At 38.3% G+C, this 18,771-nt stretch overlaps 1 protein-coding gene and 1 pseudogene across 1 annotated transcript in view; one reads left to right on the top strand and one right to left on the bottom strand.

Moving 5' to 3' along the window:
- The window catches only part of Parg (poly(ADP-ribose) glycohydrolase), a 101,473-nt gene that overhangs the window by 25,583 nt on the left and 57,119 nt on the right, over window positions 1–18,771 (bottom strand). Inside the window, exons 11-14 of the mRNA XM_021181844.3 lie at window positions 17,012–17,072; window positions 13,322–13,397; window positions 8,917–9,064; window positions 43–121 (exon numbers count right to left, since the gene is read on the bottom strand). Of these exons, the coding sequence (XP_021037503.1) occupies window positions 43–121; window positions 8,917–9,064; window positions 13,322–13,397; window positions 17,012–17,072 (364 nt within the window). The remainder of the gene's footprint in view (window positions 1–42; window positions 122–8,916; window positions 9,065–13,321; window positions 13,398–17,011; window positions 17,073–18,771) is intronic.
- On the top strand, window positions 3,994–4,890 carry LOC110309609 (ER membrane protein complex subunit 2 pseudogene; annotated as a pseudogene).

Below are 18,771 nucleotides of genomic sequence, written 5' to 3'. Positions count from 1 at the left end.
CTTTCACTTCAGCCACACGATACTAAAATCAGTAACACTCACTTTTCACTCCCATCTTCATGGCTTCGGGCCCAACGATAAGTTTCAGCATAGCCTGTGTATTCACTGTACTGTTCAGTACCTGAAACAAAACGTCTATTAACACCATTGACTTCAGACTCAAACCATTCTACCCAAGGTGATCAATAAGGTGAGAGTACCATTCTCTTTCTTTCTTACCCTCATCTTCTCAAGACAGGCTCTCTCTACATAGTCCTAGCTGTTTTGGAACTCACTACATAGACCAGGCGGGGACGATCATTCTTACTACCTCTATCCAGAACTGTACCTGAAGAATGAGGTAGGATCACCCTCTCACCACCCCCAATCCCTCCTGCCAAAATGCAAAAAAAGAAATAGAAGACAAAAAGAATGGGAAGAGATAAGCAGGGTTGGGGAAGTAGCTCCATGGAATAGTAAGAACTGGGCTTAAATCCAACACAAAATATCATAAAAATAAAATAAAATATAAAACTGTCTTCTGAATGTCATCATCCCAAAGAATTGCTGGGAGTGGGGCAAGAAAAAGAAAAACTCATAAATAAATAAGAGTTTAGTCAAAGATGTCTCTATATATTAACAGCAGACAATGAGAAAATGAAATACCAAACATCCATTAACACAGTGACAAAAACATCAGTCACCTATGTAAACTGAGCAACAGATGTAGAAGACTAAAAGAAACAAATAGAGCATTCCTTTGAAGCAGAAAACTCTATATTATTACAAGGTTAATTCTAGATTATATAAAAATACAGACCTCAGCAGCTACATCATGAATAAACATTTGAGACGGAGGGCAAACACAAACATAAACCATAAAATGAGGACACCCCTAATCTCAGCACTTAGAAGGTAGAGGCTAGAACATCAGGAGTTCCAACTGGAGCATGAGAGACTCAAAACGAAAACACACCGACTCACAAGACAGCTTCACTGTATGTATTTAGCCAAAGATTTCTTGAACTGGATAGAAAAAAAGCAGTGCCCACAAGACTTATAAATGAAACAAAAAATATACTGGATCAAAATTCAAGTTACTGTCAATAAAACATTTTTAGGAAAAGCAGGCTTAGAGGAAAGACACTTACACGACAGCTGTCTGACAAGGACTTATTCCAGAATATTGAAGAAGTCTCAAATACTAATCATAAAAACAAGCAGGTGCTAAGGGGGTTTAGAGATAGACTCCTTTCCAGCATGTATAAGGCCCCATGTTTAGACCCCAGCTAAGAAAAATAACACTAAATAAGTAAAACACAACTCAATTTACAAAAATGGGCAGAAATCGTGAATGTATAACCTCATATGGAAAGTACAAAGTTGGCAAACATCTTATAAAATAATGCTTAACATTATCAGTCATTAGCAATCACATTAAAACCACAGTGAGATACCATAATAAATCTCAATGTATGGCTGAAACAGAAATGGCCACAAGAGAAGCCATGTGTTAATTCTTGTTGGAAAGCAGAGGCAGGTGAATTTTTGTGAGTTGCTGGCCAGCCAGAGTTACAAGATGAGACCTTGTCTCAAACCACAACAAAAACCCAAACAAACACAAGCAACCAAGCAACCAATGAAAAGGCTACACCAAGGGCTGATAAGGAAATAGGACAAGCAGAAATCTCGCACTACTGGTGAAACACATGGCACAATAATTTTGAAAAGTCTGGTATTTCTTATAAATTAAACATGAACAGTTTGAGCTGGAAATGTCACATGTAGGTATTTACTGATAGAAAACAAAAATGTGTACCATAAGAATTGTACAGTAGGGGCAACAGTGATCAAGAGCACTGCCTGTTTTTCCAGAGGACTCAAAGTCAATTCCTAACACTCACACAGCACCTCAAAACCCCAGTCCTAGGGGATCCGATGCCCTCTCCTGGCCACTGCAAGTAGCATACAGACATAGATGCAGGCGAAGTACCCAAACACATGAAATAAAAATAACGTAAAGAATTGCTCAGTGGAATGTTCATAGCAGGCTTACTCACAAGAGCTGCGCATCAGTCACAGGAAAACCAAAGAAACAGAAGCAATAAGATTCACTGCAAGGACTTGGCTCACACAACTGTGGGGCTAAATAAACAGATTTAACAAGCAGGCAGTGCCGCTGTCCACAAGAGGATTTCTTCTGGGAAGCTTCTCTCTTAACTGACTGAAACAGGCCCTCACAGAATGAAGCAAATAAAGTCCCTTCTTAAGTCTTCACTAAACTACTGTGGACTTTTAATCACATCTACAAATTATCTTTATAGCAACATATGAATTCAGTGTTTGACTACACAGAGGCTGTGGCTGAGCTGACACAAACCCATAATAAACTTAGAAATAGGCCTGGTATAGTGTCTCATGAAGAGGCTGGGGATCACCACAAATTTGAGGCTACTTAGCCCACAGTGAGACTCTTTCTGAAAACAAATAGACAAGAGAAAGAAAAAAGGAAGAAAGGGGAGGGGGTGCAAAGGTAAACAGTCCAAAAGTCAATGACCAGGACAATACAAGCCCAGTAGGGCTTCCACAGAGCAGCAGATGTTACCCAGGATAAAGCCTGGAGCCAGGGAGCTCACACAGAGGGGTGTGGATCCTACTTAGTACAAAGCCACTACACACCCCAAAACCTCAGTAGGTGGACTCACTGATCTTTAGGAAATACATGATAAAATATTTAGGAGTAAAGGGGACTAATGTCTTTAATATACTCTTAAATATTCAAGGAAAAGAAAATGGAGAAGAAAAGAGGTACGCTGGTGAATTTTTACAGAGTATGAAGCTGGGTGTGGTGACACGCACCTGCAATGCTAACTCAGGAAGTTGAAACATAAGGATCCTGAATTCAAGGACAGCCTGAGTTACAAAGTAAGACCCTAAAATTCAATATATTTTTCTTGTGATAACTCAGTAAGTTTGGAGTTTCTTCAAAATACATTATATGCATGCAAAAAGGCATATGTATGTAACATTATGAAAATTACTCTATTTTTGGTATATGATTTATAATTTCCCATAATAAAGGTTAAGTACTGCAGTTTCTAATTTATTGTTTAGCATACCACCTTTCAAAATAATTTTAAAGTAATTTATATCTTAGTTCCCATAAATTTACTTTGATTTTTTTATGCTACAAACCAAGAAAACAAGTCTAATGTCCTTGATATTTCTTGTGCAGAGCTGTAAGTATAGCTGGATGTTCTTGTGTGTTCAACATGCACAGAGCACACACAAAGCAAATGAAACAGAAAGCAGCACACTAACTGAAGTTAAGACAGTAAGCTCAGAAGTACTCTACAGGGACACATAATGGGCTCTTTAGAAGCTCACATTCACAGCCAGGCAGCAGCTCTGAAGGCAGAGGCAAAGACACTGCTGGGACTTTGAGAGCAGCCTTGATGACACATGAGACAATGTCTCAGAAAAGAAAGCCACATCTTCACAGATAGCACAGTGTGGTAAAAAGCACCAACCGACATTAGGAAGCATGGGACCCACAGGTGAACCCTTACTGGTCATGTGACCCTGGCTAACCATCATCTGAAACTCAGGGTTATTAATAGTGCTCACTTTTTTTTAACCCCATGAATCACTTAGAAAACTAAGTAAGACAAATGAAAACTCCTTCCAAACCCTGTCAATGACCTTAACTTTGGAAAGAGGTAGAGGAAACAAAGCGTCTACAGGAATGCCCCTGATGATGCTTTCTGTCTAGAAGTAGACAAGTCTCCCCTTTCCTGTTCATAACAGCAAAAGGCTGCCTACTATAACCTTGTAATTATGCAAACATATGTTTTGTCTTTTAAAAGCAGAATAGTTGAAAACTATAAAATAACAATTGTTAAGTTTCCACCCAAAGTGAAACAGACTATCAGGCCAAATAGACCTTCACTAAAGGAAAAATCCTATCAAGAGTTCATGGCAGCTCTCTCCCTGCCGCATCTGGGTTCTAGGAAGATGGCGAAGGTCACTGAGCATTATGATAAACGTGAGATAAGATGAGAAAACAGCGAGAAGAAAACTCAAGAAACTAGAACACATTCTGGAGGTTGGAGAAGGATTAATTAGTGATTATGCTTCTAAGCTTGGGGTGATGATTGCAGTCCTAGACTAAGGTTGGGATGACTTGGCATTGTTTTGTCATCAGGACTTAAGAAGACAATTCCCTGGCAGTCAGAGTTAAACAATTAACAAGCATTCGATTTGAAGCTATGCAAAGATATGGCGATGCTACACAACTGTATGATCGAATTTTGCAAGAAGATCCAACTAACACTGCTGCCAGAAAGCGTAAGACTGCCATTTGAAAAGCCCAGGGGAAAAATGTGAAGGCCACTGGAGAGCTGAATGAGTATCTGGAACAGTTTGCTGGAGACCAAGAAGCCTGGCATGAACTTGCAGAACTTTGTATCAATGAACATGACTATGCCAAAGTAGCCGTTTGCTTAGAGGAGCCGATGATGATAAATCCACAAAACCACTTATACTGTCAACAGTATGCAGAAATCAAATACACCCAAGGTGGACTTGAAAACGTCGAGGTTTCAAGAAAGTATTTTGCACAGGCACTGAACCTAAACAATAGAAACATGAGAGCTCTGTTTGGCCTTTACATGTCTGCAAATCATACTGCTTCTAATTCAAAAGCAAGTGCAAAAATGAAAAAAGACAACATCAAATATGCTAGTTAGGTCGCTAATCAAAAACAGGGCTTATCAGTTTGCAGGCTGAAGTAAGAAGGAAACCAAATCCTCTCTTAAGGCAGTTGAAGACATGTTGGAGACACGACAGATCACTCAAGGTCTCAGGAACCCTTTGACTTTAGATGTCCAAACTACACAGCTGAACTTCTAGGCCTGTGACTTAATTTACTAAATGCCTAGTGCTATTTGTATTCTAATTTTCTCTGAAGAGGTCATTATAAAGAATGTTTAACTAAGCCTCAGCTTGCCTTGTACTGCTAGTAAGCGGGAAGATGGAGATAGTCCATGGAACAGAGATTTAAGACCTAGTGATTATATATTCATCCTTGTATATCACCCCCACACCTAATTAAATAAACTGTGGTTTATTGAGTTCATGGCAGTATTAGAGTATTATACTTAGTCAGAAGTGTTTCTAGTTTCTCTTACTATTAACACAAGTTTATAGTGAATTGGGGAACATATTAGGAAACTAACAAATTCTACTTTTGTCAGTCAGTGGGCTGTACTCTAGGACAGGCAGTTTACACAAATGCCACCTATTCTACTCCATTTAGCATCCCTCACAGTTGTGACCGTGGAATAGATGCAACACCACCCTTGCCCTCAGCCTTCACAGTTAGTGAATATTTTGTAAAGATAACCAGCATAAAAGCATTGATCTCTAAACACTCAAGAAAACTCCAATTGAACTCAGATCTCTCCAACAGTGTGGAGTCACTGAGCAATGGGCTGTTTCTGTAGCAGTGGTGCCCCTCACTTTCTAGCTCACCAAGATGGCACAGACTGGTCTGCTTCTGATCAGTCTAGTCTGATGGTGACCTGCCTCACTGCTGGGCAGGGGGCTTAGGGAAATCAACTATCCCTCTGCTGACCAAGTTTCATCTGTAGGTGTGTGTAGACATCTATCTGTTTCATGTGCTCAACAACAGAACCAAGAGAGGACTCTGTAAGAGGTCCTTAACACTTGATACTGAAGCTGTATTCTAGATGTTTCATTCTTTTACTCCAACTGTACTGGAACTCATAGCTACTACAGGGTGAGTCACTGCAAACAGAAACAACACTGTCTGAACAAAGGTATCTCTGCCTGGTTGCAGGACCTGTTTCATATTCATTTAAAAGTCTGATAGCAACCAGATGTCCCACAATGATGACAAATTTAATTTATTTCCAATTTCTCCAAACTCTTCTACAGATTCAGGCAGCACAGTCACAGCCATTAAGTCACTGAGCTTAGCCGCATCACTGAAGGAATGGAATTGATCAGGCAGATAAATTACAGTGCATGGTTAAGAGTCTCCTAAGAAGGGAGATGGCAGAAGTCCAGATACCAAATAGATGATGAAATGGTCATTTCCATTAAGGGAACATCACATCACAGATATTAATTAGGAAGCACTGTAATAAAGTTAAGTGCATGTGGGAAAAAATGCTGAGTTAAAAGTCACCCCAAATGTCCTTAGCTTGAGGTCATCACAAATCTGAAGGGAAGTCACAAATCTATAATTTTCCATTCATTTTACAATAGCTTCAGGTAAGTCAGAGGTCACTGACGACTCCTGAGTGATCCTTTTGTAGGTTGGGGACAAGCTATCTTAAGCAACAGAAGGGTAGAGGCAAGAGGGAGAAAGACAGAGAGACCATGCTAATGTTTTCCTTCTAATAGAGCCAGGGAAAGGTATATCCCTCACTTACTGTAACATTAATGGCAGATAAGATTCTTTTCCTACCATAAGAGAATGAAACGAGTTTACCGTAAGTAAATGAAAGAAACTAGTTTGGATTTAAATGCCCAGCAGTTTACCAAGGTTTATTAATCAAGTTTTTAATTAATTAAACTATTTATTTACTTTATATCCCGATCACAACTTCCCCCCTCCCCCTTAAAGCATATAAATTCTTCTCCAAAACTGATGGGCTATTTTGTCCTTAGTCTTCAATTTAAATCCTATAAAAATTTAAAAAATTTTTAAATTATTATCAATATATGTAAGTGATAGGAACAGTATCAGCCTCCATGTCCAGAGTTCATGAAAAGAGCATAAGGCAAGGTTAGTTTGCCAACAACGGGCACTCAGCAGTCCTTCCCTCAGTTTCCCTTCTGTGATCTGTGCACACCCACCTTCCCCAGTAACTTCCCAATTTCATCCATTTTATGTACCTACATGGTAATCAGCAACTACAGAGACAAACAGTACAGAAGCAGAAGCAATGCTGAGAATGAAGGGCTCTACCTTTCCAATTCAATCAATTGTGGAAACAACTTCAGAATTCTAGAAGAAATTCTTCATGTTATTAACTTGAAATAACAATCTAAGGATCTAAGAAGAAATTCTTTTGCAGAGGTTCTAATCTTAATTTCTCATATAAACTAAATAAATTGTGTTGTGTGCCTCACCTCACTAAACCATCAGATTATGTAGGTAAGAATGTCTATCTGATGTGAAGTCATTCTGCCAAGAAGCAAGATAACTTTAAAACAGTAACTACTGTAGAAGACAGCAATCCAGCAGCCACCAGGGAAGATGCAGGAATGTTGAAGTTCCTTCAAAGTCCCATTTTTCAGAGAATAATCATTAGGCCTTTCTTCTGGGGAGATCTCATGCAAAGGCTGTCTTGACTTCACAAACCTGGAGCTTGCCCAGTGTAGAAAGCCTAGTCTCCGAGCTTTAGAGGAAGATAGCACAGGTCCCTACTTACCACAGAGACTGCTAAGAAGGGGGTCACCATGTGGTGCAAGTAATAGATTATCCAAAATATCTGAGGAACAATGACAACAAGGAATTTAGAAAAGTTCTAGCATATTTCTGGGAATGCAGAACACCATGTGATACAAATGCCCAGAAAAAAAAAACAGAAAGCCTTCAACTTTCCCCACTGCCCAACCTCGAATCTTTGGAAGCAGGAAGTTAAGGCTAAATAGGGTCATCAATGACCTGGTGGAAGGGTGATGATGCCAAGCATGCATGCACACAGAGCATCCCAGCAACGCAGGAAATGTACTTATTCCAGTCACTTAAGAAATCTGCATGACCATGACCATTAGCTAACCACTAATAAAGTAAACAGAAACCTTAGTGACGACACTCAACAAGCAGTACAGACTCTACAGAACTTGTTTAGAGAAGAAGTGAAGTAAACAATATAGGCCGACGACAAAAACTCTGATGGGGGAATTCCACTTCTAGGGTCACTGTATTATTTAAAGTGTTAAGATCTCATCATTAACTACAACACAATCATAGTCTCATGTAAAGAATAAGACAGTTGCCCCATATCCAGGAATGAAGTAGTCAACAGTAAACCAATGCTGGACTCGGTATAAAAACACAAGTCAGTTATTTTAAATATGTTGAAAGAACTGAAAAAACCAGAATGAAAACAAAACAAAACAAAACAAAACAAAAGAAGAGAAAAGAAAAGAGAAACCAAACCAAAACCCCATGTCTTAGTACTAATGGAAAGTAAGTATGTATGTATTTAAGTAAACATGAGCCCCTAACCCTCACACAGATTTATGATGGCTGCAAGATGGCTCTGTGGGTAAAAGCACCTGCCATCAATCCTGACAACTCGAGTTTGACCCTTTATTAATCTCAAAGCAACAACAGAAAACAAAATTCAGTTCTATAGGCTTAAAAGAAAAGCCCCGGGAACCGAGGAAATGTTTGGCTTCCTGTAGGTATGGTCTTCTAGTTACTCAAATGAAAGTGCACTTAGATCTGCCAAAATATAAAAGATGGGGGAGATAAAGAATATTACTACTCAAGACATTTTAAGAAAATAAGGTAACAGCAATGAAAAAATGACAAGTATAAATAATAAATTTAAACTACTTGGTCTAGGACCAGCAAGATGGCGCAGTGAAGAGTGCCTGCCATCAAGCCCATGACCCGAATTCAACCCTGGAACCCTGTGGGAGGAGGAGAGAACCAACACCCCCAAGCTCTCCTCTGACCTCCACATGAGCTGTGGTATGCAACCCAACACCCGCCCCCCCACAAAATTTTAAATAATGTAATAAAAATAAAATATAGGGTCTAATGCCCATTAAAGAAAAACACCTTGTCTGGGCAGTTTTTAATCTTCATAGCAGAGATTCAAGATGGGAAAAAACTACCCCATTGTGCAGACAGACACACAGACACAGACACACAGACACACGCACACTAACCTGTGATAATAAGACACTCATTGTGATCCAGCACCTCAGTGAACAGCCGTGAAACAATCAACTCAGGATTGATTAAAAATCTGATTTCTTCTTGTACAAGTCCCGCACCAGTCACACCACCTCCAACAAAACGATTTGCAAAATCCACCTATTGGAGAAAATGTAGCATCAGAACAGCGTGTGAACACCTCACACGACAGAGCAATGCATACTCCATGGGAGCAAATCTTTTTCTTTCCCATGAAAACCAGTTCCCAAATTTTCCTAAGGAGTGACCACAGCTGCTTACTCCTTCCATCGCAGGAGGGCAGACAACTCTGCATCCTTCTTTAAACTTCCTGTGGAACCTGAAAAACGATGCTTCTTAGATCAAATGTTAAGTAAACACCTTCTCTGTCCCTGGAATCACTAATCCAGATTAGTCTTGTGTGAGGTTTCCAGGTCACTTCCCTACATCTATCTACCAGTCAGCTTCCCACTGACTCTTTTAAGTGACTTCCGAACAGTCAAACCTTTATTTTCAGAAGTTGTTTTTCTTCTGTAGAAGAATAAAGGGATAGTTTTGTTTTGTTTTGTTTTCCTCTGTGTAATAGCCCTGGCTGTCCTGGAACTCACTCTATAGACCAGGCTGGCCTCGAACTCAGAAATCCGCCTGCCTCTGCCTCTGCCTCCTGAGTGCCACCATGGCCCCACAAGGTATAAAATTTTTGTTTCAAATTAAACCCCATACCAAGTTGCATGAATACTACCAGCTACTTTAGAAAATATAACCAATTGGGGGGGGGGATATAATCTAGTATAAGAAGAGAGATTCAATTCCATTAATATTTGTACTTTACGAAGTGTGAACAGCATGTTTGTTCTCCTTTCAGGGTGTAGGTAAGTGTTCTTCAGAGTAAGAGGCCGATTCCCTACTAAAGAATTTCAAGTCAGCTGTCACATTACTGCAGCTTTAGAGTGATTATTTAGATTATTTAATTAGATTGTTTAGATTATTCTAAAGATTTAGATTACACAAATGTACACTACTTAAATATATATACTATTAGACACATGTAAAACAATTTATCATAAATTTTAAGTTTTTCAACTATTATAAAATATAAGATCTCTCAAAACTTGTTCATATTTTCTAAAGCAATGGAATGAAAATATGAAGCCAATTTTATAGAAGAATAGAGCAAGAATACAAATCTTATATTCAGCAAAAATATGAAAAGATAAAAATTAAGAAAGGACAACATCTTCTTTCTTTTACCCATAAGATCATAAAAAATACTGACAAGCTATTGAATGGAGATACAGAACCCACATATCTGGGCTGTATTCTGGAGTTGAGACTAAACATCTAGAATAATTATTTTTCTTATATAGGAAAAAAAATATTTTGGTGAAACTAGTCTATTGACAAATTACATGCCTACATATGAATTGTCCAGAACTAAGTAATGGGCCTTAAAACCATCTAGCATAATAAACGTTTACTAAACATTATGCTGGAACCTACGAGATAAATAAGAAGTCATGCAGTCCCAGGACTAGGGATGTAGCTTGCAATGAAACAGTACTTGGCTGGCAAGTACAAGGATCAGGGTTTGATGCCCTTTGCCACAAAAATGAATTCAAAAGTATGTGGTCCCTGGCCGGAAAGGATCTGCAGTCTGGGTGGAGTGGAGCACGTCAGCGGGGAGATCATGTGATCACTCAGGAAGCTCTGAATGTGAATGCTATGCTTTCTCAGTAGGGGACTGGCCTGAACTCTGAGCACACAGGGGGCAATGCAGCTTTACAACTGAAGCAGCATCCAATCCTGAGCTGCTGACAGGCTGAGTGGACATGGAATATTGTGAACAGCTGCTGGAGAGGACTGTAAACAGCATCTCCATTATTCCTACAATGTAGAGGACATCACACTGGGGGTTATAGAGAATGATAGGGAAGTCTGGGAAGGATTCCTTTAGCAATTTAGACCAGGCTTCATTAAGAAAAATGGTGCAGTTTTAGTTTCAAGAATACAACTGGAAGAACATAAAATTAACAGCAAAGAGCTTGACTAGATATCTACCGAGAAACTGTAAGAGCCTCAAATAGGGCTGTGGTAGAATATAGGAAAGGAGAAACCTAGTTATTTCAGAAATGAAGTGGACAGCATTTGAGAAGCAAAAAACTAAGTACATGTCTATCATTGTAATATTTCTATGACTACAGATGGGGTTTGCAATCAACATTACTTGATTTTTATTGGAATCAGGTACATAACTAAAATAAAAAGATATGATATAAAAAGGGTATCAAACTTGTGAAATATATACTCTATAATACTTGTAAAAATAACACCACATGGTGTTATTGTTCCCTCTTTGATAAAAAGACCAAAGACAGTCATTACCTGAAAGGTGAACATAGAAATACACTGTTAAAGCAAGAGCTTAAAAAAGAAAAGGAAACCTAAAGCTTTTAGTACTTACAAAAGCTCTTAACAAAGGGCTCTCCGTAACAGGTGAGAAGCCTGCTCCTGTACACAACTGCAAGCACATGAACGGCTTTACATGTAGCCAGCCACTTTCTAAGTCTCTTACTTTAAAGGTACTTGTTCGGATTACTCAGTTTCTGCATTGTGACTTAATGAAAAGAGAGAAATGATAACACTCCTTACAGAGGTCTTGTTGTTGCCTTTCAACATAACATAATTTGTACGTTGCATAACAAGCTTTTGGAGCACTGCAATACAATATTCCCTGATCTCCTGGGGAGATGTGGCATGGGTAGAGAGAACAATTAATAGTGCTAGAAGCCTTACAGTAGTCTCTTAACCTACCAAGGCCCCATATTTCAACTATAATATACTGCAGGCAGGTGGGGAGAATCTCAACCCTGACTGTTGGTGAATGAGTTCTTGTTGAATTGTTCTGTAATGAGAGGTCAGCATTCCTGCGGTGCTAACTAGCATTAGCTTTGCTTAGTTCTTAGGTACATTATGCCTTTCTCATTTTATCCAAGACTTTATGTAGGAAAACTGCATAAAGAAGACAATGCAAAAAAAAAAAAAAAAAAAAAAAAACACAATCCAGAAACATATTAGAGATTGTGATATTGCTAAGACCCCCAAATGAAATCAAATAAATTAATTTACTAAAATAAAAAAAAGAAGAAGAAAATGCAGCAGAAAGTGATATTCATTTGGAACAATTTTTAAATACACTGAAAAATTATTTTTCAAGAAAAATTAAATGATTAATTACATCTTTTCAAATATAAAAAATAGACATGTGTGTTGTATGTGCATGCCTGTTGTGTGAGGTGTGTGATATGTGATGTGTGTGTGTGTGTGGTGTGTGTGCATATATGTTGTGTTTGAGATAGGGCCCTGCTATCGCTCATGCATATCTTGAATATGCTATGTTTTGAACTTGCAGCAATTCTCCTAAGTACTGGGATTACAGGCATGTGCCAGCATATCATCTGAAAAAGTTATTTAAAACAAAACAAAACTGGACAATGTAGAACATGTCTATAATCCTAGTTCTCAGAAAGCAGAGGCAGGAGGTTCATAGGGTTAAGAGAACCTTGAATTACAGAGTGAGTCCAAGCTCAGTCTGAGTAACATAGTGAGAATCTATCCTATACAACCCAAAATAAACAAACAGAAAACAGAGGATGCTATTTTTCAGATGTTATGCATAAATATGTCTACATAAAGGATTGTTCTAGAAAGAATATGACTCTTCAGTTACTTTGGGATGTATGACATGACCTCATTAAGCCTCGGACTGTCCAGTGTTAGGATTACAGGAATGTGATACCATGTCTGGCTTCTTAACTATTTTTTTCTCTCAGGTTTTGGGGAAAGGTGATGATAGTAAAGACTTCACAGCAAAGATGAAGGAATAGACAGGATTACTTGCTTTTCAACAGGAAAAGTTGGTACAAATAGCTACATCATGTGTTTTGAAAGTGCTCTATATGGGAAGAAATCTGTTTTATCAATCAGTCTTAGATGTCTGCCTCCTACACCCAAACAAGGCTTTTGGTGGCATAAAAACATCTCAAACTCGTCATGATTTAGGGCAAAAACAAGCCTTTAAAGAAAAAGAACAAAACTGCCTGCTGACAGCTTGTCAAGACCATACTCTAGGAACTTCATCCTCTGTCAGTCCACAATCAATGTCTGAACCAAGACGACTGATGTTGTCCAGACCTTGGGATTTTCTGTCAAAAGCTTTTCTGAGAGGCACATGAGTATACATGGGCAAACAGCAGCTGTCAAAGTGATCTGTTCTGTTTTTCTCTATACCTTTCTGCATTACATCAATTCAGGAGACAAATGAGTTTTCAAATTTCCTTTACTGTTAGAAACCCATTAAGAGGAGTCTTAAATGCACATATCCTGGTGATATTAACGTACCTGTAGCATGCCTCGGCCGTTGCCTTCTATGGTACCCTCGTAAGTGACATGTAAGCGTGTCAGAGGCTTTTCACACCTACAATGTAGAAGGTATTTTCTTAGGTAAGTAATGCACAACAAATAAATCTGAAAATACAAATGATTATGAAACAAAGGAAGCCATCAAATCGAAAGCCAGAAATAAATGTTGACGCTCCTTGGGTTGATCCTCCCATTTTTCACGAAAGCATGCATATAAGCATTAAAATGAGGCAGAATAGTATTCTCTCCTATATGATATTAACAGTTAAAATACTTCTCAAGATACAAAAATGAAATTTTATTATGCTAGAGTTTGCAATCTGATATAAAAAATCTGACCAGTACCTGCACGGTTCTTAAATGGGCTCTATTTTCACTAGTTTGATAACTTGTGCTTAGGGAGAGGTGCCAGTGGGATTCGGATCTGTAGAATTTGTGTATTAACACTGTCGACGAATAAACTTAGTGAGTGTAACTAAGTACTCAGCAGAATTTTTTTCTTTCACAAACTATAGTTACCGAGATATTGGCCTGTTATATATCAGGTTGATAATTTCATTGCATGAACAACATTTGAAGACGATATTTTTTTCCTTAGTAGATTCCAAAAGCTCCTCAATTGCTTACTGACTAAAAAGACAAAGCTACATTAGGATATAACAGAGATGAGACCCAAGTTACTTAAATAGTATGTTTATAATGTTTTTGGAGTAGGTGGTGAACAAACACACAAACAAAATACACACATCCACTCACACTAACACCCACCCACACTAACTCATACACACACATACACTAACACATACACACATCCATACAATTTAGAAATACTGTTTATTGCTGAGATTTACTAATGTCTACATTTTGAGCTCACAAATATCTGTGGCTAAACTCTAGTCTAACTGATAGATAAGTTTAATGTAAGATTCTTTAATACAACTCCTATTCTAAAATCTTTACTTGGATTAACTCATTTAATTATCAGATAACTTCCACTTTATAGATAAAAAATAAAAATACGGAAAGCATTTAATCGATTTACTCAAGCTAGTAAATAAAAAGCAGTAGAGATTTGAACCCACGTGGCCTCTCATTGATTGTAGCCATTAACAGTATACCATGCTTTTAGAAAAGGTCATATAATCTTTTGTATAAGTCTATAGGTTTTAATGTATAATGGCATCTTTATTGTATTTTTTAATTTATTTTGTCTGTGTGTGTATGTGTGTGTGTGTCAGTGCCCAAGTGCCACAATATTTGTGTACAGGTTAGAGTACAACTTATGGGAGTTGGGTCTCTCCTTCACTCTTGTGAGTTCTGGGAATGGAACTAAACTAGGCTTCTTTTTTTAGAAAAACTCCCCTTTCATGGTCCTAATCTCCAGTCATTTTCTTCAGAGGTAACTACGCTGCCTATGAGGATATAATTGAAAAGACAAAGAGGCATGATCCAGAAACCCTTAAGCTGTCAACCAGGAAATATATGATTGGCAACATTTCTCCAAAACTGAAGTTGGTAACCTGGTGTACCAGTCTCGCTATAATTAGGAAAAGGTTTGATAGGTCCTTTAACTTCCTGGTAGTTATCCATGCTTAGTCTCTGAAAATACCATGAGCTCATGCCACAAGAATCAAAGACACAGATTATGGCTCTCTGTGATTAACTAAGCATGGGTAGGGTACCTGCTAACAATCAAAGGGCTAACTCAAATATGGCAGAAACAGATTCAGGAAAGGGCCTGAGCAGTCCACTTCTTGGCAGTAAACAATCCTTTTCGCTCTTCCATCCTCCCTCTGTAAATGCACTTTCCTGGTTCAGTGGAGTCTGGGAGACTGAATTTAATGACACTCCCCAACTCACTCATGAAGCAGCTAAAAGCTACCAAGTTAGGTTCTGCCTATCAGAGTTAAAGGGGCAATCAGTGTCACATAGGGGCTGTTACTGTATTCCTTTCACAAAGCAGCCATGCTAGAGACTGCATTTCCACCAGTCCCTTCTCTACATTGGTGCCAGGCTAGTGAGCACTGTGATGTATGTAGAAAAACAGACTGTATTCCTTGACTCCTATATCTCAGCATAGTAGACGAGCAAAGGAAAACAAAGCTCTCTGCTCTAGACTGGACAGGCGACACAGTAAAATGTTTAGTTCTGGACACCACATTTTAAGAGAAACCAATGAAATCAAGGAATGTCAGAGGGGAGTTTATGATGTAAAACAAGTTAGTAGAGACTTGTGTCAATCTTAGAAGGAGAGATCAAGAGAGCACTTTTAAGGTTGAGAAAAGGTCCAATGCTGAAGAACTTGACAAATCAGGTTCACTAATTGTAGTGCCAGGAAAAAGAGAGAGAGAGAGAGAGAGAGAGAGAGAGAGAGAGAGAGAGAGAGAGAGAGAGAGAGAGAGAGAGAGAGAGAGAGAGAGAGAGAGAGAGAGAGAGAGAGAGAGAGAGAGAGAGAGAGAGAGAGAGAGAGAGAGAGAGAGAGAGAGAGAGAGAGAGAGAGAGAGAACGAACAGGGAAAGGGACTTAGAGAAGTCAGCCAGCCATGGCGAAAAGCAGTGTCAGAGGCGGAGTAGCTAACCATGGGTGGGTGGAGTTAAAATAATGAAGGTGCCATCAATGAGCCTGTCTGGTCTTCATCATTGAAAGGATGGTGTCACTGATGTCCTGGGGGCTCCTGGCCCTCTCACCTCCACCTGCCATGGTTCTGTACACACTGTCCTGGCTCAGACCCTCTGCATGTTCACGATACTTTCTTCTACCCACTGCTCACTACTAAGAGTCATTTCAGTCATGCACTTGGCCTTCTGAAATATCCATCTCTGATGACCAAAGTATCACCTAAGCAGACAGATCCTTCCAGGTTAGCTAGCATAGAACTCATTCTCCTTTATCACTAATTATGAACAAAATTACAAACTATGAAAAAAATATTTAAAATGAGAGACATTTCTTAGCATGAAATATATTCCTTAAATATACAAACAGTAAGTTTTATTATATATTTCTCTGTATTTAAAAAGCTGGTCCATTTTCTTTAATCATTGGAAATTTGCTCTAGATTAGGAAATGTATTTTCTATTTCAGAGTATTAAAGATCTTACAAATGTGGACTGAATCGGACTGGCTATTATTCTGTTCAGAATTACCAGATAAACATATGAAAAAAAAAAAAGACCTGTAGTGAGGAATTCACAAAATCTGTCAATTGTGCACACAGACACACACAGACACAGACACAGACAGACAGACAGACAGACAGACACACACACACACACACACACACAAAATCAAAGTTCAAAATTCTTGACATGCCAATTCTAAGACATGGCACAAGACATGCTTCCTTGCCCCGTCCTCCAGAACAACCCACTGGAATATACACCCCAGCTGCACAAGGAGCCAGGGAGAGCACTCAGCAGCAGCCTGAACAGAAACCTGATGCTAAACAGAATGCACTTCAGAATGCCCAACAAAGTCAGAGGATGGGAATCTTACTGAAAAACCACGTGCTAACAATAACAACCATGGGTAAGTTATTTATAGGAGGAAACTCCTTGGAGGCAGGGCCATTAGAGACGGAAACTCATCTTCCTAAGAGCTGAAAAGAGAATCCTCCCAGAATCAAATGGACCTTGCAATTCTAAAGTTGATGGTTATTTTTATTATTACCTTTCCCATTCTGGAAAATCTTCAAGACTCTGTCTTGTGAATGTCACCAATCCTGTAGGTTCTACAAAAAGTAATAAAAGAAATGACACACATACATATGAAATATTAATTTTTAACTTAAATATACTCAACAAAAAATATGGCCAACAAGACCTATAAAAATAACTAGAATCAGGCATAGTGGCGTATATGTATGAGCAGACTGGGGAAAGGAGGCTCAGATCCCGATTCCTCTTTAGCGGATGTTCACCCTGAGACATACAAACTGTGTTGATACAGAGGATCAGCTGTACATGGAGATCATGACTAAAAATGCTATCATCTTAACATAAGGATCTCCTTCTATAAAACAATAATCTATAATCTATAATCTTCTATAAGACTATAATCTATAATCTATAATATTCTATAAGACAATAATCTCTCACAAAAGAAAACTACAGACAACAGTATGACCTGAGAGCGGGTAGGTTTTGGTGATGTTTTAAAAACTGAAAAGTTGGTTTAGTATAAGCAATGAATACAAGACTGAATTCCAATTTATAGACTTCTTTTTAAAAAAAAAAAAACTTAACCCTATACTCAAAAGCTGGTCACCAGATCTACATTTATGTGCTTTGTGGTGAAGTCTTAAGATTTAAAAACCAATTCCTGGGCATGTTATTGTAGAGCCTGTCAGTAAGGTTTACATGTTAGTCAACAGCTCTGCTCAGATAAATAGGCATTTTACCACAGGAGAAATTACTGTTAATGAAAGTAATTAAAGGAATTACTTTTAAAATTAAAAATTAAAAGAATTGAGAAAAAAATTTTAAATAAACAATAGACTTAAAGGGATTAAAACTAAATATTAGTAAGATAGTCAACAATTTGAGAAAAATTATTTGGCTAGATTAACTGTTTTTTGTTTGTTTGGTTTTTTTTTTTTCCCAGCAAAAAGCAAAAAATAAGTCATCTAGCCAGAAGTAATTTGTCTGCTTCAGACTAAAGAAGAACAAACTAAAAGGCTGATGCCTCGCCTGCTTCCTTCTGGAGGGGAAAGGCTCTTAAGCACAAGAAAGAGATGTCAGAAACTATTAGTAGTGACGGCCATGAGTCCAGTGAAAGCTCAGCATAAATATTACAGAAGGCAGTGCGTTAGAACCAGGACTTCTTGTTAACACAGATCTTACAATAGCATTTAGATTTTTTTTAAAGACAAATGCACAGAGAGACTAAGAGAAATTGATAGATAAACACTGCAGGCAAAGCAAGAAGGTGAGAGAGGCCTGGCTCTGCGATAAACAGTAACACAGCACCTTGAGAGCATGGCTGAGCTACACGCTTTAAATAGTTAACCTGTAAGTTTCGTTATTTCTAAACTATATACAATAATTCAGAAGACTATCTTATCTTACAGTCCTAAAGTCCTCATCATGAATATTAAATACATATGTGTAAGAAGCAGGTCCTGCTAGATAGAATTATGTCTTATCTATTCTAAAGCTATGGTTTTTGTTTTTGTTTCTTCATATATTGAGTTTCTGAAACTAGCACATTATTTTACAGTGGAGCTATCAAGGCATGGGTCTGAATTAAAATAGGACTTTCCCAAAAAAGATCAGCATGTGCTTTTATATTCAACTTGAGGCACTACTGACTTGAGATTGGATTCAATCCTGCTGCTGACCTTTGCAGATCACGCTGGTGGTAGGATTCCAGACTTGGCACATAAAATTTATGGTTCAAATTCTCAGAGATTCTCCTACTCCTCTATCTAG

This window comes from Mus caroli, unplaced genomic scaffold (assembly GCF_978045245.1).
Source record: "Mus caroli unplaced genomic scaffold, Mus_caroli_1 scaffold_12, whole genome shotgun sequence".
In the NCBI taxonomy this organism is placed as follows: Eukaryota; Metazoa; Chordata; class Mammalia; order Rodentia; family Muridae; genus Mus; species Mus caroli.
This window is presented reverse-complemented; position numbering and strand designations above follow the sequence as displayed.